The sequence below is a fragment of the Euprymna scolopes genome, chromosome 26 (genome assembly GCF_053919585.1).
Source record: "Euprymna scolopes isolate OS-2025 chromosome 26, ASM5391958v1, whole genome shotgun sequence".
In the NCBI taxonomy this organism is placed as follows: domain Eukaryota; kingdom Metazoa; phylum Mollusca; class Cephalopoda; order Sepiida; family Sepiolidae; genus Euprymna; species Euprymna scolopes.
In genome coordinates this window covers 30,394,465-30,411,540 of record NC_136507.1, presented here as the reverse complement: position 1 = coordinate 30,411,540, position 17,076 = coordinate 30,394,465, and the positions used below count along the sequence as shown (strand labels likewise).

Genomic DNA, 17,076 nt, shown 5'->3' with positions numbered 1-17,076 from the left:
TTGGAATAGACATCCCAAGCTCCCCATCTTATGAATTAGCGTTTTGAACAGACACTGCCAACATCCCCAAGTAAAGAACGGCTTTCGGAGTAGACAGCCTTTTGGTGGAGGGGAATAATTCCCTCAAATTTAACCGTGATAATCGTTGTCAGCATACCTATCCGCAAATGCAAAAAAAACTTTTTTTTAAATTGAGAGAGAGGTGTCAGTGTCGGTAGGAGAGAAGCAGATTTGTTTATTGCACGTGCATACAAAGCCAGTGAATTATAGTGCATAATACAGGTCTTTATATCGCTATAAGTACTTGTCTCCGCAAAATTTGAATGCGATTTTCTTAATCAGCATAGTCGAAAACCTATATATATATATATATATATATATTTTTTTTTTTTATTTTATTTATTTTTTATTACATTTCCACCCCAAACAAGGCGCATTGCCACTTTGGTGTAGGGGGCTACAATCAGGGGCAGCAACTACTGGGGTACTATGTTGGGATTTGGGCAGCAAGATGTCGGTTCACGTTACACTTGAACTTCTGCATGTCAGTACAGTTGGGGAAGCAGGAACTTGGAATGGAATTCCAGAGTCTAGCGGTTCTGGGGAAGAAACTACTGGAGTAGAAAGATCTTTTACATCTAGGGATCTCTACTGTGTGGGGGTGGGATTTAGCTGCCTGTTGGGTTTGTCGAGGGTGTCTACGTCGTGGGGGCACAAGTGTCTGCAGTTCGTCAGAGCATTCACCATTAAAATACTTGTAGAACAGGCAGAGGGATGCAAGGTTTCGTCGATGGGACAGAGGCTAAAGCTTAGATGCCAGTTCAGGGCCTATCAGATTGGCGACTCTTTTTTGAACCTTGTCTAGGAGCGAGAGACTAGTAGCAGATGCACCAGCCCAAATGTGACAACAATACTCCATACATGGGCGGATGGTGGCCTTATAGAGGTACAGGATACTTTCAGGTGTCAGTAGTTTTCTAGCACGGTAGAGAGAGCCTACCTCTTTCGCAGCGGCCCTGGCAATGTTTTCAATATAATTGTTCCAACTCATGTTTCCTGTGAACGTTAGGCCAAGCAGTTTGAAAGATGTACTCTCAGACAGGGAGTCACTGGCCATTGCTATTGGTGGCAGAGAAGGTTTCTTGCAATTATGGTTGAAACCAGTTTAGTCTTGGCAGCATTGAATGTTACCATCCATTTATGTCCCCATTCCACTACAGATTGGAGGTCATCCTCTAGTGTTTTTGCCATTTCTTTAGATATGTGTTCATTTGTTTTCCTGTCATGCCTGTTATAAAGTGTAGTGTCATCAGCATATATACCCATCTCGGAGGCAGTTTTGTCGGGGAGGTCATTAATAAATATTAGGAACAATAGAGGTCCAAGGATAGACCCCTGAGGCACTCTGTTTAGATATACGACAGTCGAGGACAACCTGGATTTTTCTCTTATCTAAGAAGTATTTAATTATGTTAAGTATTCTACCAGTGATACCGTATGATTTAATTTTCCTGAGGAGACCCTTGTGCCATACCCTGTCAAAAGCCTTAGATATATCTATATATATATATATATATATATATATATATATATATATATATATATATATATATATATATATATATATATATACTATTGTTTACACACACACATATATATATGTTATTGTTTAAAAGTAATATATATTTGGTTGGCTGTTTTTGTTTTACGGCATATCAACCTTTTTCAGGTTATTTAATGCCGAATCCAGTGATTTTAGTAAAGTTTTTAATAGAATATACTTTTTTTTTTCAAGACAGTTTCTATTTAACCCATAGTTGGGACCCTAATAGGTACTACCATTTCGGGTCAGAGTGGATCTGCGAGTAATGGCAATTAGGGAGTGGCTCAACACTCCCCAAACCGGTAAGATTGGGTATCACCATCGGATATAGTTTAAGGTCATATCCAGGACCTAGTAATATACAGTAATAATAATTAGTAATAAATAGTGACATTTACATCTAGAAATGAAATAGGTTTAATGTTCCTAAAATTCGTACTAGAACTGTCTACAAGGACCCCTGACGCAGTGGTTAAGTATCTCTCTCTCTCTCTCTCTCTCTCTCTCTCTCTCTCTATATATATATATATATATATATATATATATATATATATACCTTGGCTGTGACTGCATGATCGCTGTTATTCTTAGCATCAATAATCCAGGCATCCAAGTGATTGAGGTAATTCATCCGGATTCTAAAAATAAAAGAAATGTTAGAAAAAAAAATGCTTTAGCAAGAATATAAGTTTGCATAAAAAGTACACACAACACATTGAAAAAAACAAAAAAAAAAAAAACAAAAAAAAAAAAACGCTTTTAATCATTTGATAAAAAACATTATAAAAAAACAAGCCAAGTATGTGGGATCTCCCTCCACATAGAAAAAAATTTACTTTTACCATGACTAATGTCTGTGCAAAATTTCCAAAAAGATTTAAGAAGTAGTTACTGAGAAAAGTGTGAACAAACGAAAGGACGAACAATTTGGGAGCAATTTTGCCCCCTATGATGGCCTCTAAGGGGGCAACCAGAGTTATCCCGGAAAATCCGTTCTGGCAAACATCCACTTTTACCATGACTAATGTTTGTGCGAAGTAAAAAAACAAAACAAAACAAAAAAAAAACCCAAAGGTGTGGTTATTGAGAAAAGTGCGAACAAGTGAACAGACGAACACTAGTGAATTATTAGGTTCAACCCCTTCGTTGTTGGGGGACCAATTATTTGGCTTTTTAAATTTTCAAATTAAACTTACGTAGCCATGTTTTCAAAGATGCGACCAAGTTTCTCTATTCCAAATTTGCGCTAACCACACAAGCACACATCGATGTCAGACTTTAGAGAAGCCATTAACAACGTCGTACGTATATCTTTTTTCTATTCACATGTAACTGAGCCTCTTGAGGTTAATACCACCAACAAAACGAAGAGGAAAAAAATAAGTCTTCTTTGAAAAAGTTGTCTTAATAACGAAAGTTTCCAAAAATGATTTTAATCATTTAATAAAAAAAATTATATATATATATATATATATATATATATATATATATATATATATATATATATATATATATATATATATATTGTTACAAATATGTGGGGAAAAAATATATAATTTGAGACAATAATTACTTTTAATATTATTAAAAATAAAAAGTCGAGAGAGAAAATTCTGTTTTATCGCGTTTTATATTGTCGTCTGCTCTCAGTGAATTTGTAAACATCCGGAAAAAGAAAGAGAGAGAGAGAGAGAGAGGACATACGAAAATACAGCGAGGGGACGCCTATAAACTGTAAAGAAAGAGAGAGGGGGAGAGAGAAGATATGAAACTAGAGAGAGGGAAAGCTGCAGGCATCCGTCTCGCGTATTATTGAGCGAGTGACGCGAGAGAGATGCAGGTACATACAGTGAGAGAGGGGACGCCAAAGAGAGAGAGAGAAAGGTATACCATTAGAGAGAGGGAAAGGAGCGGTGCAGGGTGGCGAGTCAGTGACGACATAGCAGCTGAGGAGGAGGGTTAGGGAAGCGACAGTGTTGGCGATGGTGACGACGTTTGTGATGCTAACGACGGCGAAGAAATTAACGATATATTTTGACGACAGAGAAAACGAAAAAAGGCGATAATTAGGAAGGATAATGTATCCAATGAACGAAGGAATGAAATTGTTTCAAAAGAAAGGAATGCGATAGAAATATTTAAAACCCGACGCTGAGTGAGTCGATTGTTTATTTTTCTCTCTATATATCTCTCTCTCATATACGAAAACAATAACAAAAACAAAAACACACACAAAAAAAAGATGTCCTTCCATTTTGGAGTTAAAAGCAGACGACAGGGTGTGAACTGTTTATTTCTTTTATGCGGAAATTCTCTCTCGAATCTATTTCAAGTTTGTTGGATGAACCAGTTACACATTCTCTTTTACTTTCGTTACAATATATTTTTATATATGTAAATAAAATTGTGTTAATTTTTCCATTGGCCTCGGTATTGTTACTTGGATGTGTTTTTCCTGTCTTGTGTTTATAAATGTCTTTCGAGAAAATGGATATATCCCTCCCGTATCTAAAAACCCGGGAAAACTAATTTCTTTAAAATAATTTTTTTTTATATTTTGTGTTACGACTTTTACCCCTAGACATTCCGGGTCGTAACAATATATATATATATATATATATATATATATATATATATATATATATATATATATATATATATACACAAGCAGGGAGATCCGACGTTGCCCGGGATTGAATGATTATCAACGAATGTCTCACACTCGCATATTTTTATTGTCATCGAACTCGGTGAAATTGTCCATTTTTCAATCAAATCGATTGATTGCCTGCTCTAATTGGAGACCCATCACGGTACACTGGGAGGAAGCTCCACATGCCTCCCGGAAGTGATTAGTCCACAATACATTGTAGTCTACATTGCACTGTAGAGAACCTACAGTTGATTTTATAAAATTATTTTTTTATATATAATGGCTTAAATTAAAGTTTAAAATGCAAAAGTCAAGTATCATGCTTCAGTTGCGTTTTAAACAAAAACATTCAAAGAACCTACTGTTGATTTTATATGCCTGACCTTACTGCTTGTGCTGTGATAATAGCTTGAATTTAAGTTTAAAATGAAAAAATCAAGTAAAATGGTGTAAGTATGCTTCAAACAGAAACATTCATTTCGAACGTGCCTCTATCATATCAAAGAACCTACTGTTAATTTTATATCTCGGGCCTTTTGCCTTGTGTGCTAATAAAACTTCTCAAATGCATTTGTGATGTTAGGCTGTGTAAGGTGTTAACTTCAGTCAAAATCGTCTGTTCCTTCTTTCAGCAGATTATTTTGATTATCAATACTTATCGAAGACATTCTGGTACAAACCCTAACTAAAAACACTGCCAGGTACATAAAGTACCATTGTGTGAGATTTCATAAAAATCGGCCCAGCCGTTTTCGAGTGCATAGGGAAGGAACTTACAGATACATAGAAGCACAGACAAAGTACCTTATATATATATATATATACAGTGATGATCATATTTATTGGCACGGTAAAATAAAAGTTAAATTTTGTCTAATAAATTCTAAAAAAGGGATTAAATTAAAGAAAATAACAAAGTATATTATGTATTTTTAACTGGCCTTTCCGATGCAGCAATCGGATTTTAGAAAAAATAAATAACAAAGGAACAACAAACATAATTGCAAAAAACCCTTGTTCAAAATTATTGGCACGGCTTTGTTTTTCTTTTAGTATCAGTATAATATCAATCAATTTCCGGTTTACGTGCTTTCTGAACTTTTTTATAGCCATATTATGCTTGTTTAACGCTAATTCAGTGAATAATTTTTTTCAGATAATTTTTAGATAGCGATTTATTTAAACTATTATAAGTGACTAAATTATAATTTTCAATCGCCATGGTTAAAACTAAGGAACACAGCGAAGACGTCAGGAAGCTTGTTGTAGCATGCCATACCAATGGGGAGGGCTATGATAAGATTTCAAAGAAGCTAAACCTTCCCAAATCCACTGTTAGAGCCATAATAAACAAGTTCAAATCGCAAGGCCACGTTATGAGTTTAGAGGGTAGAGGGAGAAAAAGGATTCTTTCCCCAAGAGATGAACGGAAAATTGTTCGACAAGTAAAACAAAACCCAAGGATCTCTGTTGGGGAGATTGTTGATGAACAGAGCACCTCTGGAGTGAATGTATCTCGACATACAGTTGGTAGAGTTTTGAAGAGAGCTGGTTTAAAAGCATGTCGTCCGAGAAAGACTCCCTTATTGAAGCCTATGCACCTGAAAGCAAGGCTAGCCTTTGCAAAACGTCATATTGATAAAGATGTTGCATTCTGGAAACGTGTTCTATGGACTGACGAAACGAAAATAGAGTTATTTGGCCATAATAAAGTGTCTTATATTTACAGAAAATCTGGCGAAGCTTTCCTGCCTAAGAACACCATACCCACAGTGAAGCACGGTGGAGGCAGTTTGATGTTTTGGGGATCCTTTGCTGCCTCTGGACCAGGGCGACTTGTTAAGGTCACAGGTAGCATAAAAAAGGAAGATTATGTTAAAATATTGGATGAAAACCTGAAAGACTCTGCTAAAGAGCTCTCACTTGGTCGTTGTTGGTGGTTCATGCAAGATAATGACCCAAAGCATTCGGCTAAACTGACTAAGAAATGGCTTGAGGACAATCATATTAATGTTTTGGAGTGGCCATCACAAAGCCCAGACCTTAATCCAATTGAAAATTTATGGAGAACATTAAAATTGAGGGTAATGCAAAGGAAGCCTAAGAATCTTATTCAATTGGAGGATTATTGTCAGGAAGAGTGGGCTAAAATTACTACTGAAGAGTGCAACAACTTGGTTGTAAACTATGAAAAGCGACTGAGGAAGGTAATCAAGGCCAAAGGCTATACAATTGATTATTAAATAAATCGTGCCAATAATTTTGAACAAGGGTTTTTTGCAATTATGTTTGTTGTTCCTTTGTTATTTATTTTTTCTAAAATCCGATTGCTGCATCGGAAAGGCCAGTTAAAAATACATAATATACTTTGTTATTTTCTTTAATTTAATCCCTTTTTTAGAATTTATTAGACAAAATTTAACTTTTTTTTTACCGTGCCAATAAATATGATCATCACTCTATATATATATATATATATATATATATATATATATATATATATATATATATATTCAAGATGGCCGACCTGTAACAACGTGGGGATGAAATTTCTTTTCCCAAATGGACACATCCGGTTTATCATGGACAAACTAACTCTTTGTTAATAACATCGGATGGAAATCGCATCTGACGAGTTGATGGGAGAAAAATTTCTTTGAAAACATAAAATCATAGAATTGTCATTTCATTAATAAAACGGCTGTAATGAAGAAATCCAAGCTGAAATGAACAAAAGTTATATAAGGCAAAAATGTAAGTCTTTGAATTTCAACAAAATCTTGTACTATATATATATATATATATATATATATATATATAACATTTGGTTTTCTAAATTTTCAAGTCAATTATTTGTATTTTATAGGGGTATTTAAAGACCACTAACAATTCAAATCGTCTAGAGTCTTTCTTCGTTCAAATCTTTCTCCACGTGTGAATAAAATCATAGAATTGTCATTTCATTAATGAAAAAAAAATCTTGTACTATATATATTTAGAAAACCAAATAATATATATATATAATATATATATATATATATATATATATATATATAATATATATATATTTCTCCACGTGCGAATAAAATGGGGTCCAAGATTAACGTACTGCAGTTTAATATCCTGAAAAAATGCATCTGAAATGTACAAATGCCGGATATTTTCTGTCGCCTCTTCTTCCTGTTCTGACTGCGCCGTTTCCCCTTCTCTTGACATGCACCGATATTTCGTTCCCGCATCAGTGAACACGTAACGTGGAGGCAGAGGTTCAATCTAGAAATAGATAAAAGAAAAACACATTTTTTTTTATTGAAAGAGTCTGTCGCATGTACTAGGTTCTTTTAAAGACAGTCTTTTTATTACCCAGTTTCACCCCAAGCAAGAAACAGGGAAGGAATTCCAAAGTCTATCAGTTCGAGGAAAAAAACTATTTGAGTAGAAGACTTTCCAGCATCTAGGGACCTCAACAGTGGAGGGGTGGGATTTTTCTGTTTGTCAGGTTAGTCGAGGGTATGTACATCGAGGGTGCACAAGTGCTATGAGTTCATCAGAGCACATTCCATTAAAGTATTTGTAAAACCGGTACAGGGGTGCTACTTTGCGGTGATGGGGCAGAAGTTGAAGCATGGCCAACAGTGCGAGATCTATTAGATTTCAGACTTTTCTTGAATCCTTTCTAACAATGAGAGACTTGTGGTAGATTAATTATGCACGAGTCTAGCTGTGGGAACAATACTCCTTGCATATGCAAATTGTGGCTTCACAAAGATATAGGATGCTGTATAATGTGAGTAGATTTTCTAGCATGTTAGAGGAAACCACCTTCTTTGCAGCAGCCTTGGCAATGTCCTCAATGTATTTGTTTCAATTCATGTTGCCTGTGAATGTTAGGCCCAGGAGTTTGAAAGATGGGCTCTCAGGTGGGGTGTTATTTGTCATGGCAGTCGTTGGTTGAGAAGACTTTTTGTAACTGTTATAGGAAAGAAGCTTAGTCTTAGTAGCATTAAATGTTGACAAGTATGAACGATTCCATTCCACTATGTCATCGTCATCATTATCATCATCATCGTCATCATTATCATTATCGGCATCATTATTATCATCATCATCATCATCATCGTTGTCATCATCATCATCATCATCGTTGTCATCATTATCATCGTCATCATCATCATCATCATTACATCGTCATTATCATCATTACATTGTCATCACCATTACAATCGTCGTCATCGTCATCATTATAATCAGCATCATCGTCGTCATCATCATCATCGTCGTCATCATTATAATCATCATAATCATCATCCTCATTACATTGTCATCATTATCATCATCATCGTCATCATCATCATTACATTGTCCTCACCATTACATCATCATCATCATCATCATCATCATCATCATCATCATCATCATCCTCGTCATCGTCATCATCGTATTCGATTTAATGCTTATTTCACATGCTGTCATGTTTTGTATTGCTTTTAGAAATTGACTTGCAAACGAACCTATCTTTGGACAGGTCTTTATTTATCCCTCTTTCTCTCAAGCCCGTTTTTTATTACTTCTCATCTTTTCCTTGGTCTTCCGCATCTACTAAATCGAGCACTCTCATCCATTCTTTCACTATTATATCGGTTTAACACCCGTTTTACATGCAGACATCTTTTAGAAATTAGCTATCAAACCAACATATCTCTGACTAAGTCTTTATGTATCCCTCTTTCTTTCAAGCCCATTTTTATCATTCTCTCCATTGCAGACAGATTTCAGGAATTGATTACCAAACTAACCTATCTCTGGCCAGGTCTTTATTTATCCCTCTTTTTCTTACAGCAAGTATAAATATTAATAGTTATAGGGTAACCATATAAAAAAGCTCAATATTCGAGATATAAGAAAATCAATTTGAACTCTGCAAATTCTAATTTACAACAATTTATTTTTTGACAAGGAAGAAACGTTGAAAGCTTAAAATTTTCCTTATTCCGTGGAGTTTCAAAGAATACTTGTTTCGACTATCACTGTTGATTGGTTGAGCCGGCTCCACCCATTGCGTTAGTCACATCTCGAATTGAGGCCGACAACGGCCAACGATCCGATGCCGAAGTAGCCAAGAATGGCTCTTATCCTCAGAAAGCTTAAAATTCTCCTTATGTATGACACGCCGGTTCTCGTTAGATCACTGAAGTTAAGCAATGCTGAGCCTGGTTAGTACCAGATGGGTGACCATTTGAGAATTCTAGGTGCTGTATGTGCTCTCCGCTTATCTCGGCATTTGTTTTCAGTCGTCCTGTACATATACTTCACTTGCCACTGGTATTTAACAATGTCGACTCAAGAGAGGTGTGGTTGGAGATTGCACACCTCCTGCCACAAAAAATTTATGCGCAGGCACCCCTTCGTGGGTATCCACAGTTTGTCAAAGACTGAAGGACTGAAGTATATGAAACTAAAAATAATAAGAAAAGTCATATTTGTGTAAAAATTGATAATAATGCAGAAATGCATAGGTTAAAAATTCAAAATGAAATTTAAGTTCGATAGAAGAAAAAGTTGAAAAATGTGCTACAATCCAAAGACAATATTGGTTGGTTCGATGTAGATATGCAAATGGAATAGTCCAAGAGTAATTGTAATAATCCAAGTTGGTAGTAAACAGGAGCAAATTCCAAATGTGAAAATGGCTTCTTAAAATTGAGATAGAAGATTTTTCCACTGGAAAAGATTCTTACCAAACAGGTCATTATTGGCTTCACAACGAAAGAGAAGACTTATAAGAAATATTTTGAATAACTCTAACCCTTTGCTGTTATTTCAGATCATTTGAAACCATAGCAGCAAGTTTTAGTCTCCCCTCCATCAAGGCCAGAGGTTTAGTATATATATATATATATATATATATAAAATAAAAATTACAATTAAATTTACCAAAATGATCCAAGATGGTAAAATTAAAGTATATTATAAATATTACAGAATTAATGTTCATAAAGTTATCTCAGCCAGATGTAAAAGCTCTATAAAACCAAATAGGAGATAGAGCTTATAATACAAGCAAACAGTTAATAAAACATGTTAAAAAACACTTTGAAATGAGTTAAAAACATATTTAATCTGAAAAGGAAACACTAGATAAGAGGACTATCCACTTATCTAGTGTTTCCTTTTCAGATTAAAGATGTTTTTAACTCATTTAAAAGTGTTTTTTAACATGTTTTATTAACTGTTTGCTCGTATATATATATATATATATATATATATATATATTGTGTACAGAAAGTTGTCAGATGAGACAAATCATTGGTACCGTCGGTTTCAAGCCCGATAATAAGGACCGTTTAAGGTATCCTTATCAAGCTCTCTTCAGCCAATAATCGTCTCTGAAGAGAGCTTGATAAGGATACCTTAAACGGTCCTTGTTATCGGGCTTGAAACCGACGGTACCAATGATTTGTCTCATCTGACAACTTTCTGTACACAAAATATAAATACGCTCTTACATTTCGGATTTTCCTTTTAATTGAGCACTCTGCTGGATTTCTTTTTCCAAAAAAACTAATCATATACATAATATATATATATATATATATATATATATATATATATATATATATATATATATGTGTGTTATGTATATATATATATATATATATATATATATATATATACATAACACATATATATGTGTGTTATGTATATATATATATATATATAATGAATTGTTATAAATTCAAATTTAAAGTTTAAATAAAATTCATTACACACACACACACACACATAATATGTGTGTGTGTGTGTGTGTGTGTGTGTGTGTGTGTGAAATTCAATTTAAACTGTAAATTAAAATTCACAACAATTTATTTTTCGACTACAGGGATAGTAGTAGGAATATAAGTTGAAAACTTCTCTCTCGTTGTGAGACCAATAATTTTTTTCATCATAACATTTCTGCACTCATATCAACTTTTTATACAAACATGACTTTTCTCATATTTTTTTTCAATTGATGCGCTAACCAGCAAAATTATAGTTTCCTATTTTCCTTTGAGGATAAGAGCCATTTTTTGAAACTCCATGGAATAAGGAAAATTTTAAGTTTTCAACTTGTATTCTTACTACTATTCCTGAAGTTGAATAATAAATTGTTGTCAAGTCTAATTTACAGAGTTAAAATTGAATTTCTTATATATTAGCGGGGGAGAGGCGTCCGGCTTTGCCCTGGGCATAAAATATGCTTAAATATATTTTAATTCGTCCAGATTTCGCATATATTATTATAATAGAGTCGTGATTTCAAAATTAAAAATAAAAGTATTTAGGTACCATCAGCTAGAACCGAAGCCAAAACTGTAGCATTTAAAGCTGGTGACGTTACCACTGCACCAACGTGACATGTATATGAATCGATTAAAAATTAAAAATAAACTAAGATAAATGTACAAAATGTATAACGATTTTTCATTTTTGACCCATTAAAACATCTTTAAAAGAGTTTTAACCGGCTAAACACCTATAGAAAACCCAATCATTTGTTTCTGCGCTTTGAAACAGGTGCTGTCAAAAATTGAACATTTTAACGTGCGGAAATAAATAAATAGTAAGATGAACATCTTAGAATTTGGAATATAGACTTTTTGAAATTTATTTGTATATCTGTAGCTATATTTAACATACATCGAGTTTCATAAATAAAAAGATTGGTTCAAATAAAGGGTGAAATATAATAGAATAAGCATATATATATATATATATATATATATATATATATATATATATATATATATATATACTAAGAGGGTGACTCGACGTTGCTCGGGATTGAATGATGATCAACGAATGTTTCACACTCCATATTTTTATTGTCATCGAAATCGGTGAAAGCACCCATTATTCAATCAAATCGATTCTCTAGTTGGGAACCCATCGCGATGCACCGGGAGGAAGCTCACATAAAATTATTTTTATATATAAGGCTTGAACTTAAGTTTAAAATGCAAAAGTCAAGTATCATGGTGCGATTGTTCTTTAAACAGAAGCATTCATTTCGGAGGCGCCCCTGTCATATCAAAGAATCTACTGTTGATTTTATATGCCGAACATTACCTTCTGGCTTGTGTGGTAATAAAACTTCTCAAATGCACTCGTGATGTTAGGCTGTGTAAGGTGTTAACTTTGGTCAAAATCGTCTGTTCCTTCTTTCATTCGATTATTTTGATTATCGATACTTATCGAAGACATTCTGATACAAAACCTATCTAAGAATACTGCCAGGCACATAAAATATATTCCTGTGAGATTTCATAAAAATCGGCCCAGCCGTTTTCGAGTCCATAGGGAACGCACACACACACACACACACACACACACACACACACACACACACACACACACACACACACACACAAAGTTCCTTTTATATAGATAGAGATAGAGAAAAATACAAATAAATATACATTGATATTTATTATAGAGGATGTTGATGTTTTCGTGGTCATTAAAAGCTTGTATAGGTCGACATAAATAGTTAAGTGCGTGTGAAAAGAGACGTGGTCATTCCAGTTTCCTTGAAGTTAATATCCACAGCTTGTGACTGGCCACGTCTTATACCTTTTTATTCCATTTTCTCTTCCCTGCAACCTCTTTCTCACAGAAGAGACGTTGCGAGCGTGTCTGTGCTTTATCGTTATTTTCATGGCAAGTGCTCGTCTGAGCTCCAATCTATGCCCCCTTGCCAAACTTTCACAAAAACACTAGTCTAGTTGAAACCACTATCAATAATTTCCCCCACTCTTTTCCTGTGCCTAAACCTAAATGCAGATTCCATGAACAAAGCTTCTTTCTTAAACTGCACGCCTGTGGAACCCTCTTCCGTTTAATTGCTTTCCAGCTGACTACAATTTGATTGTCTTCAAGTCCAACGTAAACAAGTTCTTGATGAACCGTCCCCTTAAGTAATCAAATTTATCAAATTTCCACAACTAACGATTACTACGATATTGTCCCATTGACTATCATACACTCATTACCCCTTATCCTCGAGTGGTCTATGGGCCTTGATAAGTGGTGACGCCTTTGTAAAAAAATAAATAAATAAAAAATAACACCTTTAAGACCTTTTGTCGCATTGTCTCATCGCCTTAAAAAAAACATACAAATACAATTGAAAGCACCTTAATAGATTTTTAAAATATAAATCACTCGAGACAAGGCATGAAGTCTCTTATTGTAAGGCGTTGACAAGAACGAAGATGTTTATTACAAAATTAGGAGATGCCTGTTAACCTTAGTCTTGAATGAGCAAGGTTAATAGAAGGAAAGCAGGTAGCAGGAAGGGAGTTCCTTAAGTCTGCAGTTATTGGTAAGAAACTACTGGAATAGGAAGTTGTATCAGAATGAGGCATAAAAATAGCGAATGGATGAAGACCACATGACTAATGAGCCAAACGAGCTTGAATAAAGGAAGCAGGGAATAGATCAGGCAATGCTGGAGAACGTATGGCATGGTAATAATTATAGAAAAGACTAACAACACTATATCGTGTACGTGTGTGTGTGAGAGAAAGATTATATATATATATATATATATATATATATATTTAAAAGAGTGTAGCCATCAACAATTGTGGGTTTTTTTTAAAGGTGTTCATCATATTTTTATTTTAAAATATTTTTATAACGCGCTTCGAGCTTAGGGTGTGCTCTCTTCAGATGCTTTCGTAATAAGTTTTTCTTTAAAATGGGAGTTTGAAGAGTTATTTTTACCTCCGGACGAAAACATCTGAAGAGAGCACACCCTAAGCTCGAAACGCGTTATAAAAATATTTTAAAATAAAAATATGATGAAAACCTTAAAAAAACACCCACAATTGTTGATGGCTACACTCTTTTAAATATACATTTTTTTCTCTCGTTGGAACTACACAACCATCACTTTAAATATATATATATATATATATATATATATATATATATATATATATATATATATATATATATATATATATATATATATATATATTGCATCAAATACCCGTGTTGTTTTTTCTTGTAAACCCATTTTGTCTTCAATTTGTAAAGACTTTCCCCTCCCACCATAACAATCCTATTATTTATTTATTTATATGTAGCTGCGGTGTGCGCTACATTGGGCGGGCGTCTCAAAGATTACATAATAGGGTAAAACATGTTCCATCCAAAATTCGAAATGGAAACTACCTACCTTCGGACGTTTTGAACAATACCCATGGCTCATCTATAGGAGAGCACCTTATAAATAATCGTATTTGCGCTTTGAATTTTAGTGCGGACTTTTTTTCCATCCTTAGTAAGTCGCACTCTCTTTATCATCTTAAAATTCTAGAAACTATATATATTAAGACTCTGAGACCTTCTCTTTGCAAACAAAAAGAGAATCTCTTATGGCTTAATCTAGTTTCTATTTAATAATTAATCCCCCCCCTTCCCCTTCCCCCCTACTTTTTCATCTCCGATTCATTGTTCCGCCCTTTTCTTTTTAAAACGTAATTAAGCTCGATTTTAGTTCTATTGAGCGAGCTTCGAAACCGGTCAGCTGACACATCAAATTTATTTTTTAATTTCACAATCTAAAATAATGTTTTCGAACAAGTTTAAATTTAGTCTTTACATAGCCATAATAAAATTTTGTACCCCGCAATATATATATATATATATATATATATATATATATATATATATATATATATATATATATATATAGAGAGAGAGAGAGAGAGAGAGAGAGAGAGAGAGAAATAGAGAGCGAGAGAGAGAGTTAGATAAAGCGATAGAGAGAAAGAGATAGAGATAGATAGAGAGAAAGAGAGATAGATAGAAATAGAGAGAGAGAGAAAGAGAGAGAGAGAGAGAAAGAGAGAGATAGAGATATATATAGAGAGAACGCGACAGAGAGATAGAGATAGATAGAGAGAGAGAAAGAAAGAGAGAGATAGAGATAGATAGAGAGAGAAATAGATAGAGATAGAGAGCGATCGAAAGTGAGAGAGAGAAAACGAGAGAGAGAGAGAGAGAGAGAGAGAGGAGTGCAGAAAAGAAAGGGTGGAGCTCAATCAACTAATATGTTCCTGCAGCATCTCAAAAGAACTTTCAAACGGGACAAAGATTCATGAGTTCAAATATGACAACAATATTCCTTACATGGTCTGATAATAGAATTGTTGAGATAGAAAAGCTTGAACGAAAGAAGCAGGTTGGTCAGATCAGAAAATTCTGAAGAACCCGGGTTATAATAGTCTTTATAGAGAAGACTGAGATTAACAACATCATATCAGTGTGTGTGTGAGTGTGTGTGTGTGAGAGAGAGAGAGACAGAGAGAGAGAGACATAGAGAGTGCAGAAAAGAAACAAGACTACCCGTGACCCGTTGGGTCAGTATATGTTATAGCTAGCTATAAGTATACACGATTATATAAACTCATGACGGTAAGAAAATATTTTTAACGATTCCGTAAATGGATCAAGAATATATATTTTTTGTCGCATAACAGAAACATTCGTGTTAAAGTATATTAAAATGAAAAAAAATGTAGATAGATAGATTTCTGAGTCGTTGCGAAAATATTATATGCATACTCGATTATGGAAACCGATAATCATGAAGCTCAAATAACTGAGTCAATTAATTTTGACTTTGATTTTATTGGTAAGAAACTACTGGAATAGGAAGCTGCATCAGAATGAGGCATAAAAATATTAATTATACTATTATATTATTAATACGAGGGGCGTGCAATAAGTAATGCCCCTAACCCACTTCCCATAGCAGTACAGAAACGAAACTTGTCACAATTATTAGTCTTTCTCTACATAGGAACCACCCAGAGTTATGCATTTCTCCCATCGTTTGATGCAGCTCTGGAAATCGTTTTTGTAGAACACCCCAGGTTGGTCCTCCAACCACAACGTGACTTCAGAAATCAAGGCTGCATCATCTGGGAAATGTTTTCCTTTCAAAAACAACTTCATGGCTGGGAAGAGGTGAAAGTCAGAGGGTGCAAGGTCAGGAGAATAGGGAGGATGGGGAAGGATTTCATAACCACACGCCCGTGCTTCTGATCTGGCGACATGCGAGTTGTGGACCAGAGCGTTGTCCTGCAGGAGGAGGATAACTTTGCTGATCTTGCCCTGCCTCTTAATTTTGATAGCTTCGCTTAATTTCCTCAAAAGTGAAGCATAATAGGCTCCTGTAATTGTGGTACCCTTTGCCAGGAAATCTCTCATCACTACTCCGTTCTGGTCCCAGAAGACTGTGAGCATGATCTTGCCAACGGAGGGCTGCACCCTTGCCTTCTTTGGAGGTGATGAATCCAAGTGCTTCCACTGCATTCACTGGGCTTTGGTCTCTGGATCATAGTGATGGACCCAGGTTTCATCCTGTGTAATCAGTCTTTTGAAAAACTTTGACTCATCTTCTTGGCACATCTCCAAATTCATCCTCGAGCACTCGACACGTTCTCGCTTCTGGAATGGTGTGAGCAACCTGGGAATTCATCTGGCAGACACCTTATGCATATGCAAATGGTCATGAATGATAGTTTCCACAGACCCTGTACTAATCTTGACATCTTGGGCTATTTGGCAAATAGTAATGCAGCGATCTTCCAAAATGGCAGCCTCAACTTGACGGACAGATCCCTCATCAATGGCAGAAGGGAGGCGACCAGGTCTGAGAGCTGTTTCCACAGACCTCCGGCTATGTTTGAATTCACGATGCCAGCGTTTTACAAGGTCATATGATGGGGCATTATCACCATAAGTTTCTTTCATTTCATCAAAA

The 17,076-nt window shown here is 34.9% G+C and overlaps 1 protein-coding gene across 2 annotated transcripts in view; it reads right to left on the bottom strand.

The window, feature by feature from the left end:
- LOC145247958 (coiled-coil domain-containing protein 180-like) overlaps positions 1-17,076 on the bottom strand; it is a 314,311-nt gene that overhangs the window by 100,741 nt on the left and 196,494 nt on the right. For both annotated transcript variants that reach the window (XM_080109604.1, XM_080109605.1), the window contains 2 exons: positions 7,366-7,529; positions 2,160-2,241 (listed from right to left, as the gene is read on the bottom strand). In XM_080109604.1, coding sequence (XP_079965730.1) covers positions 2,160-2,241; positions 7,366-7,529 — 246 coding nt within the window. The remainder of the gene's footprint in view (positions 1-2,159; positions 2,242-7,365; positions 7,530-17,076) is intronic.